Here is a 22181-nt window from a genome sequence, read left to right as displayed (position 1 = left end):
TGTTTCTGGCATCCCTTGGTTTTCACTGCTGCCTTTTAACCTCAGTGCTGCTGCTCCGAATCCCACACATATCCATTGCTGGTCTGTCTGCTTCAGTGATTTCCGCAGCATAGGCTTCTTCACAGCCAATAAGATCTTTCAAGTATGTTGACTGCTTTATTGGAATTCACATCAGGCAATTTGATCTCGGCCAAGTTCCACAAAGAGCAATGAATTGAATGATAAGCTTTGAGATATTGGTTGAGCTAATAATATTGGCAGAATAAATTTGATTAGTTTCTAATAAAACTCTAGACTACCTACATCTTGAGAACTTGATAATTGTACTCGTTTTGCAGAGCTAGGTACTGTAAGATATTTTTGATTTTGAATGTAAGGTCATTAATTCACAAGCAGAACTTAAATTCACATTAGGATTAACATTCCCATTCAAAATAGTTATCGCAGGCTAGTTAAACTGTGTTTAGATCTATTTTGAATTCCTAAAAATACATATTTTGAAATTTTAGAAGCGAAGTGAGTACCATTTATCTTCAATTTATTTTCTTTTAGCTGCCTCTGTAGTTGAAAAGAACAAAATCTGGTCTTGGGCTTTATATTTAGAAGAAGAAAAGGCTATTGCTGCTCCTGTCAAGCTCTTTCGTGAGGTAATAATCATTCACATTTGCTTCTTTATTATTTTGTTAGCCTCAGTATCGACTAACATAAGAAATTTATTCAATGTGACTCAATATTCATATAGTTTGTCAAGCTCTTTCGTGAGGTAATAATCATTCACGTTTGCTTCTTTTTTTTTGTTAGCCTCAGTATTGACTAACATAAGAAATTTATTCAATGTGACTCAATATTCATATAGTTTGTCAGCTCTTTCGTGAGGCAATAATCATTCACATTTGCTTCTTTATTATTTTGTTAGCCTCAGTATTGACTAACATAAGAAATTTATTCAATGTGACTCAATATTCATATAATTTGTCAAGCTCTTTCGTGAGGTAATAATCATTCACGTTTGCTTCTTTTTTTTTGTTAGCCTCAGTATCGACTAACATAAGAAATTTATTCAATGTGACTCAATATTCATATAGTTCAGACCTACTTATCCTTTTTCCAGGCACATTTACCATTATCAACTGCCCATAACAAGAACTCCTGCAAAGTTGCAACATGTAAGATCGCAGGATGTTGGTGGATCTTATTTTATAGTGTTTCCCTGTTTTTCATTTCCTCACTTTACAAAACAATAAGGGGCCCTATACGTTTCGATCACAGTATGTTGCAGTATAAGATGAATAAATATAATGTCTTCTGTGCTTTCTGAAGGTTAATTGTTAAGTATCTATTCATTTTTGTTGGTGTAAAGATGGAGATGGGGTTTGGGTTTTTCCTAGATTCTGAGTCAAAGAAGATCCAGTTACATATTGGGAGTGGCATGGTTCCAGTATGTTTCAGCAGCAGGTCATTTTTTAATTCAGGCACTGCTTTTGCATCTGACTTTTGAGTTTCCTGAACAATGAAAATGAATGGCCACGGCAGTGTCCCGTGTTAAGCTGTTACAGCTCTGCTTTTTTAAGGGACCGTGCCTGGATAAAACTTGAAACATGACAGAGCAGTGTTTCCATTGAGCTGCACAGGCCTACACTGTGCGCACTTCAGAGAGTCCGCACTTTCTGGATAAATATTGCACATGCACAAAATCCTTGAAAGTGACTGTGCACTTATTGAACTACTGTCTCAAAATAACTTCATTTAAAGGGGGTGATGTTTTACGAATGTGTTGATGGAGCCAAAACTGGGACCGCTGGATGTACAATATAGCAAAGCAGCTCAGTCCTTCAACCAGGCCCATCCAGAGATGTTGTAATGGGTGTGAGGGCTTTCTGGCAGACGATAAGATAAAAGAGCAAAATTAGGCTATTCAACACATCGAGTTTTCTCTGCCATTCAATTGTGGCTGACTGTCTTCCCTATTAATGGGAGGAGGATGTCAGCCAGAGCAGGCAAAAAGGCATGTTTGGAAATTGCTGAGGAGGTCACCAGCAGGAGAGCGGTGCCATATTCTTGAGTTCAATGACAGAAGAGGTTTAATGACCCAAACAAACCTGGAAATATGAATGGCATGACAGGTTTAGAATATCCTAAAGCACATCTGACCCAGAACCACTTCATTTTTTTTCCAAGTCTCTTGCATATTTCTCAATGTAACATCACATCTGGCAGGTGCACCCATTCCTTTCCATTCAGACATCTTCACGAATCCTCATCTGACCATACACCACTGATACTCTCTTGCCTTAACGCACTGTCACAACCAGCCCAACACAATGACATCCATGAATGCTGTCCATCAATTCTTTGGACACAGTTAATTTATCAAACTCTGGCGTCTCTTTCACCTTGCAAGAGAAGAAAACGCAAAATGCAAGCGGGAGGCAGACAACTAGCGCTGGTCCTCCAGTCAAATGCATACCGAGAGCTGCTGAGGAGGAATCACTGGAGATAAACCAAGTATTGGCCTTTGTAGATGGAGAGGGAGATTTCTCCCACCTACCTGCTGTCAGAATTAACTTTCTCTGCTCTGGAATACTTTGCAACAAAGCAGAATTGGAATTTGGAATTTTCTGGTTTAGATAAATCCATTAGAATGCCTCACCTCAGATGGGTAAACTGGATATAAATATGGATCTGAGATATAACACTGTGACAAAACATTTTATTTATCAGAATAATGTATCTTCCATGTTTCTAAACTATTACATTGTACTGAAAGGAGTTATTGACATTGAGGGAACAGGTGATTCCAGATAATCCAGAATTAGCACTTCCAATAGACTGAGACAAGGTAAGAAGTATACACTGAACCACCAATATCAAAAAATCTGAGATCATTTAAGTTCTCAGAAATATTGGTAATTTACTGTTGGTGCAAAAGGCTTGAGAACTCCTTCCCAATTGACCAACTTATTTTCCTTTTGTATCCTTATCACTCTCTCTCCTGCAGTCTTCTCATTGTAACAACCAAAGATTGTTGCTCTCAGCTCCAGTTGATGTAGGCCCATTAGAATAACCTTCCATGTCATTGCATTCACTACTTCCGTGAATTTTTAGAGTGCTGTGAATGACGAGTCTGTGATTTGTGTAGGTCAACAAGTCTCCAGACATTTGATTTCTCTAGATTTCTAATTTGTAGACTGAAGAGGTCACAGTGTATCACACAGCTATGTGACATACAACACACAGTCACATTGACTTAATATCATAGCAGCTGAAAGATGGATGAATGCACAGTGATAACTTCTTACCTTCTTGATAGTTCTAATTCATGTTTGCCATCTCTATCACTGACAGTGCCTTTGATACATTAGAGGCAGTGTTGCAGGAGGAGGAGCACAGCAATTCAGGCAGCATCCGAGGACAGGCAACCTGTCCTCGGATGCTGCCTGAATTGCAGTGCTCTTCCAGCACCACTAATCCAGAATCTGGTTTCCAGCATCTGCAGTCATTGTTTTTACCTTGCAGGAGAAGAAGCTCACTTTGAGCTTGTCCCATCATAGAATTCCTGCACACCATCCATCAGCTTAAACATACACCTTAATGATACTACCAGGACTGCTATTGAGTATGGTATCTCTAACATCACAAATGAGCAGGAGTGGATGTTGAAATCCTGTCTCAATAGAAGTATGGTTTTGAAATGGAGGATCAGATCTGGTCATGATGAACAATGGAGCAGGCTCGATGGGATGTAGGTATCGCTGGCAATATCAGCATTTACTTTTCATAGCTGACTGTCCTGTTTCAACTTAGGAAAAAGCCTAAAGACAACGAGCAACAATCACTACATCTGCAGAAAACTATCAGAGACAAAGGAAAAACACATTCTGCAAAGAAGGGGCTGAAGACTTCTGTTTTGATGGCATCTTGATAGTCTCGACACTAGGAGATTGAGATATCTTTGTTAATATCATTATCCCCAAAGTGTACCATTTCTGTCATATGACCAAACATTTACCCAGGATACCAGAATATTACAAGAATGTCTGCTTGCTGGGGAAAGGCATTAACATCAAGAATGCCTGAAAAATGGAATAATAATATCTCTCTCTCAACAGTTTGTTTAAGCTTGATCCTAACTCTGTTACATATTGGAATATGTCACAGAGATGGGTAATGTTAAAATAAAAGGAATTTCAAATGCCATAACCCTCTTTCGGAAAGTTATTGATTGACTCCTGAAGAACTGCTACCTTGGCTGCAGTTTCAGTGGAGTGTGTGTGTGTGTGTGTGTGAGAGTGTGTGTGTGTGTGTGTGTATGTGTGTGTGTTACCATTTCATATTCTTACTGAATAAATTTTTAAATAATATAAATATTTGCTCTTTGAAAAGGTCTAACTGGCTTGATTCTCCTTAACTTTATATATCTTCAAGTACATAATGTATTGAAAATAAAACAACTTTCAAAACATTCAAAACTGTCTCTAAGTGTCATAGAGATGTACAGCATGGAAGCAGGCCCTTCAGTCCAACTCGTCAATGCTGATCAGATACCCTAAATTAGTCTAGTTCCATTTGCCAACACTTGGCCCATATCCCTCTAAACCCTTCGTATTCATATACCCATCCAGATGCTTTTTATATGTTGTAATTGTATCAGCCCCCACCACTCTCTCTGGCAGCTCATTCCATACATGCACCCTGCTTTGCATGAAAAAGTTGTCCCTTATGTCCCTTTTACATCTTTCCCCTCTCACCCTAAACCTATGCCCTCTATTCTGGACTCCCCCAAACTAAGGAAAATACTTTGTCTATTTATCCTATCCATGTCCCTCTTGATTTTATAAGGTGACCTCTGTAAGGTTAGCCTCCGACGCTCCAGGCAAAACAGCCCCAGCCTTGTCAGCTTCTCCCTGTAGCTGAAACCCTCCAACCCTTACAACAACATTATAAATCTTTTCTGAGCCTTTTCAAGTTTTACAACATCCTTCCTGTAGGAGGGAGACCAGAATTGCACACAACCTGAGTGTACCAATCTGAGGAGTTAAGTAAAAGGAAAACATTCACTCCTGCAGGCTTGGTTAAACATATGGAGCAGTCTCCTAACTTCTGCCTTTGGTGGTAGATGTTACTGTATGTCAGTGTATAATCTATTTAAAACCACAGAAGTTTACAGAACAGGCACTACCATGTTTATGACAACTCTTTGTTTTAGTGATCAAAAACTAACTGAAATATGATTCGGAGATGCCGCTGTTGGACTGGGGTGTACAAAGTTAAAAATCACACAACACCAGGTTATAGTCCAACAGGTTTAATTTGAAGCACACTAGCTTTCGGAGCGACGCTCCTTTATCAGGTGATTGTCAATCACCTGATGAAGGAGCATCACTCTGAAAGCTAGTGTGCTTCAAATTAAACCTGTTGGACTATAACCTGGTGTTGTGTGATTTCTAACTGAAATATATTTGAGTGTCAAAGTTGAGGAGCATGTTATTGAAGCTGGATGTCAATATTTAAATTCACTGAGGTCAAGGTAATATATTGTAATTATTTTACAATGTAACTGCAATTATCTTGTTTTGAACAGTATCAGTCCTTCCCACTGAATAAAAATGGTTTCAGAGCAGGAATGAAGTTAGAAGGTATTGATCCTACGCATCCATCAATGTACTTTGTACTCACCGTGTTTGAGGTACTGGAAGCAATGTTTCATTTTTGATTGTACCTTTATACATTTAAATTATAAAAAATTGAGTAACTGCTGCATGGAATGAACAGGTTCAGGTTGTAAATAGTGAAGGAATAAAGAACAGAAAAAAAAGTCAGTTCCTGAAGAGCCATTTCACTTATTGAATATGTTTGCTGGCTTTTAGATTTAGAGTTTCCTGTTGATTGTTTTTTGATGAGTGAGTCCCCTGACAATGATCCATCTGAGAGCTGTTGAAATTCAAGCTGAAATTCATTTCAGAATACAGTACATTAGTGAATTTGTATGTACTGTAAGACAAGTATGTGACAAGTGTATGTGTAATCAGAATTACTTCATTAATCTTTGAATATTTTATTTATTGTGACAAATGCAATGAATGTTTTTTCTCAAAACTATTGTCAACATACAAAGGACAGTAGATGGCAGAAATAATTTAGTGGGTTAACATAGGAAGTTGAAGATTGTATCAATTAGATAATATGAATTAAATCCCTTAACTTCTATGAGACCTTAACTGCAGAGGAGTGCAGAAGGTACTTGCAAATCCTATGAATTTTCTGATGCAGATTTTGGTTGACTGTTTTGCAACATACTAAATTTATAATCCTCATCCTTGTTTCCAACTCCTCCATACCTTGCTCCACCCTCTTAACTCTGTCTTGACATTGCCTGCAGCATTCATATTTTAGTCTTTTGTGCAAACCATGTTTTGAGGATTTGTCACTGAACCCGAAATGTTAACTCTGCTTTCCTTCCACGAATGCTGCCAGATCTGCTGAGTTTTTCCAGCAATTTCTATTTTCTTTGGTTCTGATTTCCAGCATCTGCAGTTCTTCAGTTTGTTTTTTTAATTAAAACCTATCTTTAATAAGATAACTTTTCACCTTTAAAACCCTTTCTCAAACTCAGGTTTTCATTGAAACTATTGATGAGATAACCTTCTCTTCCTGAATAGCTTGCATCTATCCCTGTAATATTTATTCTTCCCTATAAGGTACCTGACAACATTATTTATATTGATGATGTGGTGAAGGTATTGTATTGCGAAGTGACCACATGCCACTTATTGAAGGAACCTGATAACTCAATATTTAATTATTCTGCTCTCCTCCCTACATACATGTAGAACATACAATAACAGGGAAAAGGTAGCTGCAGGAGAAGGCTCACTGTTCCAAAGGCTAGGTTCACATGAAGAATAAGCTGTAAGCATGTATGTCATGATTTGGAGATGCCGGTGTTGGACTGGGGTGTACAAAGATAAAAATCACACAACACCAGGTTATAGCCCAACAAGTTTAATTGGAAGCACTAGCTTTCGGAGCACTGCTCCTACATCAGGTGGTTGTGGACAACCACCTGATGAAGGAGCAATGCTCAGAAAGCTAGTGCTTCCAAATAAACCTGTTGGACTATAACCTGGTGTTGTGTGATTTTTAACTTTGTAAACATGTACGGGTTGAAGAACAAGCAACTTGTAATCATAAAAAGGGTGAGCATGAAATGAATAAAAATCTTTCCCATTGAAAAAACATCCTTTACTTGTTCCATGCAGACTGTGGGCTTGCAGTCTATCACGCCTTGTATTTATAGGAATCCAACAACCTGGGACGGCGTCAGTGACTCTTCTTCTTACTTGACTGCCTCATTGGGGAACTGAGTTAAGGACCTCGCAAACCCCAGTGACATGTTCGAATGACAAATTTCTTCCAGAAGCAGCTTTAAAGAAACCAGAGGCATAAAAGTTTCGAGCCACAGTGATTTTTCACTGCCATTGGTGACACAGTGCATGTTTTAATGTTTTAACATTGGGCTTGGAGTTAAAAGTTGGTAAAAGGAAAAATAGGATCAATTACAGACTAAAAAGAAGATGTATACATGGAAGCAAAGAGCATTCTTAATGTACTAAATGAACATTTTGCATCTGCCAAGGCAAAAGTTGCTGCAAAAGCCATACTGAACGAGGACATCAATGGACAGGATGTGCTGAATATTGATAAATGGAAAATAGAATCCCTACAATGTTAAAGCAGGCCATTCAACTGATCGAGTCACACTGATCCTGCAAACAGCAACCCTCTCAGACCCTTCCCCCTACCCTATCCTTGTAACCCTGCATTTGCCATGGCTGACCCATCTAGCCTGCCATTCCCAGACACTATGGGGCAATTTAGCATGGCCAGTCCATCTAACCTGCACATCTTTAGATTGTGGGAGGAAACCCAAGCACATGGAGGAAACCCACACAGACATGGGGAAAATGTGCAAACTCCACACAGACAGTCGTCCAAGGGTGGAATTAAACCCAGGTTCCTGGCACTGTGAAACAGAAGTACTAACCACTGAGCCACTGTGTCATGCACAAGTTCTTAAAAAGGCTGGATAAATCACCTAGGCAGTGAGATGGCAGCCAGAAATACTGAGCGAAGTAGGTAAAAGTGGAAATTGTAGAGACACTGACCATAATATTCAAAGCCTCCTTAGAAACAAGGGTGATGCCAGAAAACTGGAGAATTACAAATGTTTCACTCCTGTTCAAAAAAGGGGCTAAGAATAAGTCCAGCAACTTATTTGCGAACCACGTTTAATAACTCGGTCAAGCTTTTTGATGAGGTAATGGAGAGGGTTGCTGAGGGTAGTGCAGTTGATATGATGTGTGGAGACTCCCAAAGGCATTTGACAGAGTGACACCGAACAGATCTGTCAGCAAAGATAAAGCCCCATGGAGTAAAAGGAACAGTAGCAGCATGGGTGTGAATTTGCTAACTGACAGAACATAGAGAGCCAGGGGAATTGTTGCTTTTGAGACCGGAAGAAGATTTACAGTGGGATTTTCCAGGGGTCAGTATTAGAACCACTACTTTTCCTGATATTTATTAATGTCAGACTTGGGTGTACAGGGCATAACTGCAAAACTTGCAAGCAACAAAAATCTTGGATTGTGAACTTTGAGGAGGAAGGTGATAAACAAGAGGAGCGTGATGGGAGGGCATGAAGCAGATAGAATTTCATGCAAGGAACTAAGATTTGGTAGGCAGAATGAAGCAAAATAATGCTAATTACAGGGCACAATTCCAAAAGGAATGAAGGGCTATAAGGGGTGTGAGTAGAAGCGCATGAATCATTGAAGTTGCTTCACATGCACCCAGGCTTCAACTGCATAAAAAGTTCCTGATTCAGATACAAGATGCTGTAAAAAGAGGTTACACTTGCATTTGTTTCAGGTCAGCCACCAGAGGTCCCTGCAGAACATCTGAACGAACATGGCCCAAGCTCATTTCAGTGTTGCAACGTTAGATTTGTATCATCAGATTTTGATCCAGAAAACTTCTAAAATGTGAAACGATTTCTGCCCTTAGATATGTGCTCTGTTTGCATTTGTTTGATTCAGCATGGTAAGCAAAAGAAGCAAGTCATGCCAAAGTTAACTAACAAAATTGCTCTGTCTGTCACCAGAAGGCAGTGTATCTACACAATGTCTAGAATTATAGCACCATCCCCCTGCTGTTTGTTCAGAGATGGGTAGGGGGAGCATTTAGTCAAGCAAGAGGCTACACGGTGGAAAGCCTGTCACCTTTCTGTCTTTGCCTTTGCCTGATTACTTCTGGAATGGGATGGCTTGTGGAAGGACTACCCACCAAAGTGACAATTGTGGCCCATAATTAGGCAATTGATGCTCATTTAAGCACATTGTCTCTCCTGCACTAGCATTCAACTGGTAGCTGATGCGCGAGTGCGTGGGGGATTTGTTGGAGGCTGAGGGATGGATTTTCATCCAAACACATTCATTGCCCAGCTGAGGGATCTGGCTTTCGGAAGAGGGACCTCCTGAAATTCACCCCCTGCTTTTTATTATGATTCCTAATCCCTCTCCACAACAGCTCTCTCTTTCTCTTTTGCTCTGGCTCCTTCAATGATTCTTGGTGGATGAGTTTCTGGCAATGATCATTGATCTCAGTGGTGTTGATCGATCTTGGAGAGCTGTCAGTTGCTGACTGATGGCTGCTCCTGTGAGTGGGACTCCTACATCCCTGGTAAGCACAGTGAAGGCTGTCTGATGGTGCTTTTAAATCTGGCAGGCCTTCCCTGAGGGAGGTGATGGGGTTACTGCTGGTGATTCTCTCACCAGTGAACAACAGCCCTATTGTCAACATTGAAGTTCGCCCAATGAGCCCGAGCCAACTCATTGTAGAATCCTTGTTGCTGTGACATTACTTCAGTTTTCTCACAGGGTTTGACAGTACTATGATGAATATTGATTATTTGAATTCCTCACTATAATTGGCATTTCTGATTTTTGTGTTAGGTTATAAGAATCTAAGATTAGCTCAACTCAAAACTAGATATGTCGGCGTTTTCAAAACAAACTGATATTTTATGTTGTCAAACAATATCAACAGAGATTACTTTTTTTCAGGGAGCTGCTGCTGTGTGGATTGATCCCAGTAACACAACAGACACATTTCACCTGCTATAATTCTTGAAAACCTGTAACTCAGCAATCAAATATTGAACCTAAACAATCTGAAGCAAGATGAACCCTTGGGACTTTTGCACTTTAGGACAAATAGTGCTACCCCAGCAATTTATAGTTTGAATGTTAATGTTAGAAATTTAGGCTTGTCAATTCTCATCAGCAATTTTGGTAAAGGGAAGGCTCTCCCCCAGCAGAAAACCTGGGCAGTGAATTCTGGTAACCTTAAGGTGGATTAATTGGAAATAAGCACCTGTGTTGATGCTTGGAATGTAAAAATCTCTAGTTTAAATTTCTCCAATTCATACTGACAATTTTTGGTTACAAAATAGCAAGATGTTGCAATTTAAAAGATGAAAAGAACGTTATCAATATACATCTGAAGGATTAGGCAAATGAGATAGGTACGCTTTTTAATGTTCTTACTGCTAATTCAAGTCATGTGGTAATAAGATTGGAGTAATGCATGTTCCCATGGCTTTGTTTGTAACCACCTCTTCTCATACAATGACTAGTGATCTTGTGGCTATCTTTTCTGTTGCTCCTGCTATCAGTTATGTCAACAAATGTTCCAGAACCACCAATTAAACTTACCAGTACTGAATTTAGAACATAACCCTTTGGGAGTAATGGGATACAAATCTGTTTGCTAAATCCCACTGAGTTCCTAATTTCAGCCATTTCACTATATGTGGTGTCAGGTGAAGCGTTTGCTCTTCTTTCACTGGGGAAGAGATTCCGAGGAAGAGACTTCTTGTCTTGCCAGTGTGATACACATCTTTTTTGTACGTGGTATTGTTGGTAGAGCTTGGGATCAATCATTAACCTGTTCTTCAACTATAGTGCAGCTAAAGGCTAGTGAAGCCACAGTAAGAATTAAAAACAGTGTTAATCCTTGGTTGAAATAGTTAGATCAATTAAGTATGCAATCCTTGTATGTGACATACTTTAATTATTTAACTAGTTATTAACTGTTGAGAATGTAGTTGTTATCATTTAGTTTGTCCTGGTGGTTTCAAAAGATGAGTCTATGATATTGCACAGGAAAATGATATGCTGAGACTTTGCTACTTAATGATAGTTTGCTTCTTGTTGGTGATAATGATAGCTGCATGGGGTTAAGTGCCTGGTTTGCTAGGCTTAAATTCACCATCACTTTTGTAAGGTAACATACACTTTAAAGGATAAAGCAAGAGTGCTAAGAGTAAGTAATTTAATAATGAAACTGCAGGAAAGGCTACCTGGATAATCATAACAATGTCTTATTTCCTAAAGGTTTGTGGTTATCGTTTGCGACTCCATTTTGATGGTTATTCTGAGTGTCATGATTTCTGGGTGAATGCGGACTCTCCAGATATCCATCCGGCAGGATGGTGTGAGAAGACAGGTCACAAATTACATCTGGCTAAAGGTGAGAGATATTCTGGCATTAATCTCATTAAACTCATGCTTTGGGTATTTATGAGTAAACTAGGCTATAACCTTACATGCGTTAAATTGAAATGACCTGGTACAAAACTATTGATAGAATCAGAAACAATATCCTGAAATACAGTTATGTATTGGAGGGAAAATGTACATATGGCAAAGGCTTATATCATTTGATTAATAAGTTTGATGATCTTATTTGATGCCACTTGTGCCAAGTTTGATAAGAGCACATTCGATTACAATGTCAGTCAGAACAAACCTTGTGATTGTCAAAGATTTACTTTATCATTAAGTAAGCATGTATGCTGTGCTTACTACATAATTCATGATTTTGTTTATAAAATTACCTTTTAGACTGCATCAGAATACTGTGTGTCTGCTGTGTTATGACTTTGGGACGTTGTCCACAGAAACAAAAATAGACATTTTCCACCAGATGGCATCATATCAAAACCTAGTATTATCAATTTTTTTTTGAAAAATATTCAAGTACAGCTTTGGACAAATGTGAAAATTAATTCAAATTTACAGTGCAGATTGATATGATTTAAGTGAAAGGAATTATTTTAGTACAGAACTGATTGATTCTTTTGAGTATAGAATGCTATTGTGCTAACATTTCAGGATACAAAGAGGAAGAATTCAACTGGCCGAATTATCTGAAGATAACAAAGGCACAAGCTGCACCAAAACAACTCTTCTTCAATCAAAATACAGTGAGCAACTGCATTATTTTTAAGCAATTTCTTACATTTGGCTGTTTGAACAACATAGCTTTCTTCTCAGGTTGATACTAAGGCCTTTCTCATATAGCTTTAAACATTTTAATCAGCCTGCAAATGAATATAAGAATGTAAGAAGCAGGGGCAGGTAGATGCCTTACTGTCCCTTGAATCTGCTCCACAATTTAATAATAAGGTCATATCTGAACTTCCACCTCAGCTACAGCTTTCTGCATTATCTGCATATCCCTTCATTTCATTTGTATCCAAAAATCTATCTTGACTTGTAAATACAATGACTGCAGCATCCATGGCCGTCCAGGGTGGAGAATTCCAAAGACTTGCAAATGTTTGAGTGAAGGAATTTCTGTTCATCCCAGACCAAATGTTGAAATGTCAGCTGGAACAGTCTTAAATGAATGTTATTTTGCAATCTGAATTTAGTTTGTTTGTGAATCACATTCACTAATTTGAACGATCATGGAGAGCACATTGGGTGCACTGCATCTTCAAGAAGAATACATTGGCATTTGGAGGTTCACCAGGATAGCACCAGGGCTCAAACATTGGCTTATACCCCTAGGTGTTTAGTAGACTAAGGGGTAATGTAGTTTATAACTATATAATTGGAAACATGTTTTATCAAGCAAATGTTCTCTTGATGAGAGAATCTTAAAATTATGACTAGTGTATTCAGAAAGAGACCAAGAAGCAGCTCCCAATGCAAAAGTTAGTAGAAACCTCGAGTTCCCTTTCTCAAAAGGCAATGGTTGATCGAAATTCACAGATTTTTATTAGATAAGGGGATATGGATTAAAGGTGGGAAAATTGAGCTACAGGCTAAGTAAATTATATCTACACTCCCTGGAAGTCAGAACAATTAGAGATGATATTTTTAAAATATACAGGATTCCTAAGGGGCTTAACAGGGTAGACATTGAGAGGTTGTTCCATTTGGCTGTGGAATCTGGAACATGGCGACATGGTGTGAGGAAAAAGGGTATATTATTTGATAAGGAATAATGTCCTCACTTGTGACAATGTCAATCATAAGACCTTTCTATCCCTGAAAATTGTGGATTCTCCATGGTTGGGTATGTTCAAGGGTGAAGTAGATTTTTGGTGTCTCAGAGTCGGACAATATGGGAGCTGGTGGAAATCGAGACACAAGATCAGCAATGATTATATTGCTTGGAAGATTGCAAGATCTAAGAGTCACGTGATCTTTTGATGCTCTTGTTTATGTTCTTATGTTTTTAGCCATGCTGTAACTCATTGGAAGAATAGTTCAGAAAGGCTGAACAGAGACTATTATTCCTGTGTTCCCATGAATATGTCAGCATTAATGGAAACTTATTTGACTGTCTTTCTATGAGACACCTCTGGTTTCTCCTCTGGTGTGGAGACTGAAGTTAAGCCACTACCAGTTGTCTCTCTCTCTAATGAAGGAGTAAGACAATGGTGACTTTATGTTTGTGGGGAGGCGATGGCCTAGTGGTGTTATCACTGGACCATTAACCAAGAGATGCATGTTCAAATCCCACCAAGGCAGATGGCATTGATTTCAATAAGTTCTAAATTCAGAGTCTAAAGGTGACTATGAATCCATTGCCGATTGTTGGGTTAAAAAAAGTTGATTCACTAATGCCCTTTAGGTAAGGAAACTACCACCCTTACCTGATGTGGCCTCTGCGTTACTCACAGCAATGTGGTTGACTGTTAACAATTATGAATAGCAATAAATGCTCGCCTGGTCAGTGATGATGTCATCCCGTGAATCACTGAATAAGAGAAAAAGGCCATGCAGATGGTTGGGAAGAGAAGTTGAAAGAAGTATGTTATTGAATGAAATCATTGTTTTGGAAAAGGCAGAAACCGAAGGTGCTTTAATATGACTGATGTTGTTCCTAGGAGTTTATGAAAATTATCATTAAAAGCTCACATGCGTACAGTCTAATTGTGATTACAATAGTTCTCATGTTTGCATGGTTTTTGTAATTTGTGTAGTTTGATGTAATTTGAAGAAGTTTGAAACAAGTGAAAGTGACTTTTAAAAAGTGATGTTGGAATAGTTCAATTGATGTTAGGCAAAATGATTGAATGTCATGATGTTTTAATTGTAAGTTTTCTTTCAGATGATTACCCCTTCGGGATTTCGTACTGGAATGAAACTGGAAGCAGTTGATAGAATGAATCCATCTCTAATCTGTGTTGCTACAGTGACAGATATAGTTGAGAACAGGTTCCTGGTCCATTTTGACAACTGGGATGACACATATGATTACTGGTAGGCTTTTCATTTTGCCATAGATTCTGGGAAAGCTACAAAGAAAATAAACTCAAAAAGGCACATAAAAGGCATTATGGAATGAAATGTAAAAAAGGTAGCGGTGAAAGAAGAATACTGCCAGTGCATGACAACTTAAGGAAATTAGGGAAATAAATGGGATGTAATCATGGATGGATTAAGGTTTATTTAAATAAGAAATGGACAACATATATGTGAGTTATGCTGAGGGATTTTTGATTTGTCCATATTGTTTCTTCCACAAAACTGATTTTCTTTTTTGCCTTTTCACTCCATACCTCAGCATCATACCTCATTTAAACAGGCTTACTGCTCTTGCGCCACCTGGTGATTCAAGTCAGTAAGAGTTACCTGAGATGTTTGACTGATTATTTCCTATTCTCACTGGTTCCATTTGATGTTTGGTACTAACACAGCTAAGGTCAATAATTTATTCTGCGAGCAATTGAGAGTAGACACTTACATTTTATCCATTGTGAGAGCCATGATCTTTAAGATAATTTGATTCTTACAATATCCTGTGGTTTCAGTTACATCATCATTAGAAATGTTTGGAATATCAGAATACAATAATAATTTATTGTCACTTGTATTTTTACAAAGAATACATTGAAAAGTGTTTTAAGTTGCCATATTCCTTGCCTATATTAATAACAAAAATTCTATATTAAAATAAATTAAGACCACCTTTGTTCAATTCATGGCTCAGGGGTTCCCAGTGTTGAGGAAAAGACAGTAACCACATTCTCCGTCGCTGCAGAAAGCCAACCTTGTAGCCGCTGAAACTTGGGCCGTTCGAATCCCAAAGTGGCTATAGAGAAGCCACCTCAAGGATACAACTCATTGCTGAACCTCCTGCTGAAGCAAACCACCATGCCAGGACTTTGGAATCTCTGGCTGGAGGACGCTGCAGAAGCTACCTCAAGGAATTCCAGGCTGTTGGAATCCCAGAGCGAACTCACTGTGCTGCCGAAAATGCCAACGCCAGAATTTCAACAATTCTCAAAAAGGCTTTTGTGTTAGATTTGGGTTGTAATAGTAGCTGAGCTGTTAATGTCTAGGACAGATTCTCACTTCATTTGGTCAATGCACTGTTTAGAATATAACTCCTGTCTAATTTTAAACTGAGATTGAAAAATGGTAATTACATGTTGGTTCTACTTGTATTTACTTGTATTCTACTAGTTCTATTGGTAAAATCAATATCAAAGCTAATACCAAAACAATACCAAGTAACTACCAGAGGAATGGGCCTACATGCAGGCATAAAGTATCTTAATGTATATCTTGAATCTTGTCATTTACAATTCACATTTAACATCTATTGATCTCAGAATGTGTTGTAATTGCAACTAAAATCTTGATTGTTTCATTTTCTGCCAATGTTTAAAAATAGCAATACTAATGTACTAATTGTTTTAGCAACAACAAACCAAGAGAACAGATAGATTATCTTCCTCTAACTCAACAATTTTCTTCACTAGGTGTGAAGCCAGCAGTCCATACATCCACCCCGTAGGTTGGTGTCAGCAGCACGGTAAACAACTGACGCCTCCGCAAGGTAAGTGGAGAATATCAACACTTAACTGTTCAGAATCTGAAGCTTCCAATTTGATCTGTAGTCCAAATGGTTGAGATAAGTGGAGAACACATGGAGAAAGAACTGTGAGCAATGAGGGAAGCAAATCAGAGCAGGACTTACACACCTAATGGTAAGGTCCTGGGGAGCTTTGTTGAATAATGAGATCTTGGAGTACAGACTCATAGTTCCTTGAGAGTAGAGTCGCACTAGATAGGATTGTGAAGAAGGCATTTGGTATGCTTTCCTTTATTAGTCAGAGCATTGAGTGTAGGAGTTGGGAGGTCATGTTGTGGCTGTACAGGACATTGCTTTTTGGAATATTGTGTACAGTTCTGGTCTCCTTCCTATTGGAATGATGTTGTGAAACTTGAAAGGGTTCAGAAAATATTTACAAGGATGTTGCCAGGGTTGGAGGACTTGAGCATCAGGGAGAGGCTGAGTAGGCTGGCGCAGTTTTCCCTGGAGTGGTGGAGGCTGAGGGGTGACCTGATAGAGGTTTATAAAATCATGAGGGTCATGCATAGGATAAATGGACAAGGTCTTTTCCCTGGAGTGGGGGAGTCCAGAACTAGAGGGCAAAGGTTTATCATAATCCAACCAAGAAGAGTCAGCATGGCTTCATGAAAGGTAAAAACAATGACTGCAGATGCTGGAAACCAGATTCTGGATTAGTGGTGCTGGAAGAGCACAGCAATTCAGGCAGCATCCTGAAAGGTAAGTCATGTCTGACTAATTTATAAGAGTTTTTGGAGGAAGTCTCAACCAGAGTGAAAAAAGGGGAACCAGTAAATGTGTTGTATATGGACTTCCAGAAGGAATTCAACAAGATACCTCACAAAATGTTAAGTCATAAGAGCCCATGGTGATGGAGGTATTATGGTGGCATGGTTAAAGAATTGATTAATGGGCAGGCAACAGCGAGAGGGGATAAGAGATTCTTTTTCAGTTTGGTGACTGGTGGGGCTCCACAGGGATCACAGCTGTTTACAATAGTTATTAATGACTTGGAGAAAGAAAGTGAATGTACCGTAGTCAAATTTGTAGATGACACATAAAGTAGGTGAAACAGCAGTTTGCGATAGGGATATAAACAGCATACAGAAAGATATTGATACATTACATAAGTGGAAAATGTGATTTGCATACAGAGTATACTGTGGGGAAAAAGTGAAGTTTTCCCACCCTGGTTATACTCTCTTCCACCCTTTTCCACCAGGCAGAAGATACGAAAGTTTAAAAACACATACCAACAGAGTTAAGAACAGCTTCTTCCCCGCTGTAATTAGACTTATGAATGGACCTCTCATATATTAGAGTTTATCTTTCTTTGCACCTTCTCTGTAGCTATAAGACTACATTCTGCATTCTGTTCCCTGCACTCATGTAAGTTTTTTTTGTCTGGTTAGCATGCCAAACAATACTTTTCACTGTATCTCGATATATGTGACAAGAATAAATCAAATCAAATCGAAAACAAGATAGCCAAAGAATGGTAAGTCCTATCACGTTTTGAATGTTCCTTTTGCAGCCAATGCATCCCATCAATAGTCTACCCTATTCCTCTCTGTCTTCAAAGAATAATGGAATAATTGACCCTGGCAGTAGTCTCAGGTTATCTGGAGACACATCCTGTAGTTTTCAAGTTGGAAATTTAATTAGTGATGTGCTGCTTTGCTTAAAAGTTAAAACCTACCTAAAAATCTGTTCCTTGGTACTGTTGTAATCCTGGACCAGACTGCTGAATTTATGTTCCAATCTGGAGAGGGACCAGTAGTTTTATTTTGTACAATTTGAAAAAGTGTAAGATCCAGGTGCTTACTCAGAGAATAAAGCCACAGGTTCCATGGTTTTGAACAAAGAGCCATGATTTTTACGATACAGTTGTAAAAGTAATCAATCTACAATATCGACACAATTTATATTCTAATATCCAGATTTAAGGTGGAGTTAATACGAGTAACAGTCAAAAACTCCACTGGGCACATCAAATAGCAAATGCAGTTAGGACAGATTCCATAGATTTTTCAGCAAATCCCCAAATATTAGTAAAAAGTTAGATTTCAGTCATCATATCTCATTAAAACTTCACAAGAGATTTCAATACTTCTCTTCTAAAGATCTAGCTCGAGACCTCCCTCAAACATCACTTCACCATGGACTGCCTCAATAATGCTCATGTTCTGTTGGTGTATCGTCCTCTCCTGAGTCTGTGTTCCTCTGGATTCTGGAAACTACACTCCAGCATTGAGGTGCAGGTGTGCTCCAGCTTTTCATAGGCAGCTAACTTCACTCAGCCAGTTTTCCCTTGTTTATTCTTGAACTTTAACCTTGATCAGCTTGGGAGCCTTTCACACCATACATCTTGGATGCACTGAAGTATGAATTGCTTGCTGGTTTCTTCAGAACCCCACACGCCTATCAGGATGTTTCTGAGCTTTAACTCCAACACCTCACTGTACCTACAGCCATCCCACACTTCTGCTACAACCACTGTCCTTGTTCCTTGGCAGGATTGAATTTAGCAGCCTTGAGATGTTAGCTGTTGCAACATCTTATGCAGAGGAATCTTGATTATCCAAATATCAATTATCCGAATTTTGGATTATCCAAAAGGGATCTCAAGGTCCCGATAGAAACATTACGTCAAAGAGCTGTTTCAACCCTGACGTCTTTTATTTACAGGTACAATGATTAAAAACGAACTCGGCTCACTGAAATGCTGCCAAGAACAGTCCTGGACAGTCCAGGAACCGTCTCCAAATGACTAACCTCCTGCTGTCTCTCTCTCTCTCTCTCTCTCACTCTCTCTCCCTCTCCCTCCCACACTTTCCCTGGAGTTCTATACAAGGGTGTACCCTAAACACCCCCTTCTCCAGATAATCTCTCAAACATTGTCCTGTATGCGGCAAAGGTGGAACCTGTCAAAAAGTTGCAATAAAAAGTTGTGTGTGTGTGTGTGCGCTATTTGGATACTTACCCCACAAAGGCAGCAGCAGTCTTACTGTTGGTGTCCAGCCTGGCTGTCCCCAGTGGGGGGAGGAGTTGTGGGGAGGTGGGGGTGAAGCCATTAGTAGGTGCTAGATGGTGGGGGTGGACGGGGCTGGGGCAGACGGTATAGCGGAACGGGCAGGGTGGGGGGTGCAGGATGGGGGCGGGCAGGGGGTGGCAGTGGGGTTGGGGCGCAGGCAGGCGGTGGGAGCGGGGTTGGGAGCGGGTGGTGGTCAGGGGCTCGCACATGATGTGCTGCTGCCTAGTCTCCTGAATGGGGAGTACACTGAGCTCCAGAGGAAAATCAACTAACGGAATAATCAATTATCCGAATGAAATAGTGCTCACCCATCTCGTTCCAATAATTGAGGTTCCTCTGTATATATTTGTTCCCTAAATGTTCCAACATTCACAGCTTGCTGACTCCAACATGAAAAACTGCATGCAATGAAAAGAGGACTTAATTGCAGTATAGACTTAAATATTTTTTTCTTTTATTCTAGGTTACCCTCATCCAGAGCATTTTTCTTGGGACAAGTATTTAGAAGAAACTGGATCTTCTCCTGCTCCTGCTCGTGCATTTAAAGTTGTAAGTGACATGGCTTTAATATTTACTCAAGTTGTTAAAGGTGCTTTGAAAAAGATTTTCACACATTCAATTTTAACTTTTATCTTGTATAATAATTTTGAAGTTTCAACTCTAATCGAACCTTATCGCCTTGTGTTTCAGCGCCCTCCACATGGTTTCCAGAGAAACATGAAGCTGGAGGCTGTAGACAGACGCAATCCAGCGCTGATTCGTGTATCTACAATTGTAGATGTTGATGAGCATAAGTTAAAGGTAGTTCAAAAGCTTTTATTTGGGAATAATTGGCACTTTTAAATATGGGGAGAAAGTGAGGACTGCAGATGCTGGAGATCAGAGTCGAGAGTGTGGTGCTGGAAAAGCACAGCAGGTCAGGCAGTATCTGAGGAGCAAGAGAGTCAATGTTTTGGGCATAAGCCTTGATGCCTAATGAAGGTTTATACCCGAAACGTCGACTCTCCTGCTCCTCGGATGCTGCCTGGCCTGCTGTACGTTTCCAGCACCACACTCTTGACTTTTAACTATGGGTTTGTAATATGGATTTGTTGAATAGCAGGTTAGATCAAATTCGGCCGAAGATCATGGAGAATTTACCAACTAAATTTGTTGGTCTCAGTTGAATGCCACAACCATGTGAAAATCTTAACTGAAAATGTTAAGATAGTAGCACCTGATAAGAAAGCAACTCAACTAAATCCAGTGTGTGCCCAGTAATGGTTGCTGGTTACTCTGGGATTGATCTCACCAGTTCCATCCAAATTTCATTGTTGGCCATTGTGCAGAATTATTGTGGGAAGGTCATCTTGGTTGTATGGAGCATTTTTGCTACTCACCTGAAAAGTGAATCTGTTCAATCCTTCTTGAGTTCTGAAACTGACTCAGGAATTTTTTAAAACATCCTCAATAATGGGGCAAGGATGTGGTGGAATGCAGTTTTAGGCCTTTCTTGGACTCACTTGTGGGCTTATATTCATACCCTCTGGCTCTGAAAGTGTTAGAGTGAATTTTATTAGTGAGCGTCAAGTACTGAAATGTTCCATCAGTCTACTTTCAATCATCAGCAAAATCAAGGAAAGTGTCATCATCAAGAAGGACTTATTCCACAATGACCTGATGAGTTGAGGATCTGCCAGGGTTGTTCAGTTTTACACTTTACTACAGTCGTTGTCAAACATGGACAAAAGAATTGAATATCAGAGATGAAGTAAGAGTGACTGCACTTGACTTCAAGGCGATATTTAAGTGGGGAGAGCATCAAGGAACCACAATTAATTTCAAGTTTATGGAAGTTGGGGAAAATTTCTCTGCTGGTTGGAGTGCAAAAGAAGAAGAAATAGGTTCAGGAGTAGGCTGTTCAGCCCTTTAAGCCTGCTCTGCCATTCAATAGGATCACAGCTAATCCACCAGTCCTCACACCCACTTTCCTGTATTTCTCTGTGACACTTGATTCCTCTACTGATCACGAATCTATCTGGCCTTAAATATACCCAGGGACTTTATCCCCATAGTTTTACATAATAAGGAATTCCAAAGACTCTCAACCCTCAGAGAAGAAATTCCTCCTCATCACAGTCTTAAATTGGCACCTCTTTATTCTGAGACTATGCTGTCTGGTCCTTGACTTTCCCATGAGGGGAAACATCCTCCCAGCAATTTTCCTGTCAAGCCCTTTAAGAATCCTTTTTGTTTCAATGGAATCACGTCTCATTCTTCTATATTCCAGTGAGTAGAGTCCCAACCTATTTAGCCTTTACTCATAAGATGATCCCTCTATACCAGGGATCATCCTATTGAACCTTCCCCGAACTGCCTCCAATGAAATAATATCTATCCTTACATAGGTGACCAAAACTGCTCACAATTCAGAAATGGTCTCTCACCAGCACCTTGTACAGATGCAGTAACACTTCTCTACTCTTTTACTCCAATTCCCTTGAAATAAAGGCCCATTCCATCAGCCCTCTGGAATACCTACTGAATCTGGATGCAGGCTTTCTGAGTTTTGTGCAACAGTACCCCGAGTCCTTTTGTGTTGCAGGTTTCTGCAGCCTTTTTCCAATTAAATAATACAATTCTTTTGTTCTCCCTTCCAAAATGACCAACTTCACATTTTCTCACATTCATTTAACCTATCAATAATGTCTCTGTAAACAGTTTGTACCCCTCTTGCAGCTTACCCGTTCAGCTTTTTTTGTGTCATCTACAAATTTGGCTGCAGTATATTTGCTTCCTTCCATTAAGTCATTAATACATATTGTACGTGGTTGCGGCCCAAGTACTGTCCCCTATGGAACCCCACTGGTTACAGGTCGCCAATCTGAAAAACAACTACTTAACCCTATTTGCTAATCTTCTACCTATACCAACATGCTACCTCCAACCCACA

General features: G+C 39.4%; 1 protein-coding gene across 4 annotated transcripts in view; it reads left to right on the top strand.

Annotated features, from left to right (window-relative positions):
* l3mbtl1 (L3MBTL histone methyl-lysine binding protein 1) overlaps positions 1–22181 on the top strand; it is an 88396-nt gene that overhangs the window by 45136 nt on the left and 21079 nt on the right. For 3 of the 4 annotated variants that reach the window (XM_043710564.1, XM_043710566.1, XM_043710565.1), the window contains 8 exons: positions 553–647; positions 5582–5686; positions 11454–11589; positions 12234–12325; positions 14467–14618; positions 16124–16200; positions 19713–19798; positions 19940–20050. In XM_043710564.1, coding sequence (XP_043566499.1) covers positions 553–647; positions 5582–5686; positions 11454–11589; positions 12234–12325; positions 14467–14618; positions 16124–16200; positions 19713–19798; positions 19940–20050 — 854 coding nt within the window. The remainder of the gene's footprint in view (positions 1–552; positions 648–5581; positions 5687–11453; positions 11590–12233; positions 12326–14466; positions 14619–16123; positions 16201–19712; positions 19799–19939; positions 20051–22181) is intronic. The other variant, XM_043710567.1, reaches the window with a different exon arrangement.

Source organism: Chiloscyllium plagiosum, chromosome 20 (genome assembly GCF_004010195.1).
Source record: "Chiloscyllium plagiosum isolate BGI_BamShark_2017 chromosome 20, ASM401019v2, whole genome shotgun sequence".
NCBI classification, from domain to species: domain Eukaryota; kingdom Metazoa; phylum Chordata; class Chondrichthyes; order Orectolobiformes; family Hemiscylliidae; genus Chiloscyllium; species Chiloscyllium plagiosum.
The sequence above is the reverse complement of the archived record's forward strand: the minus strand, read 5'-3'. Positions and strand labels throughout refer to the sequence as shown.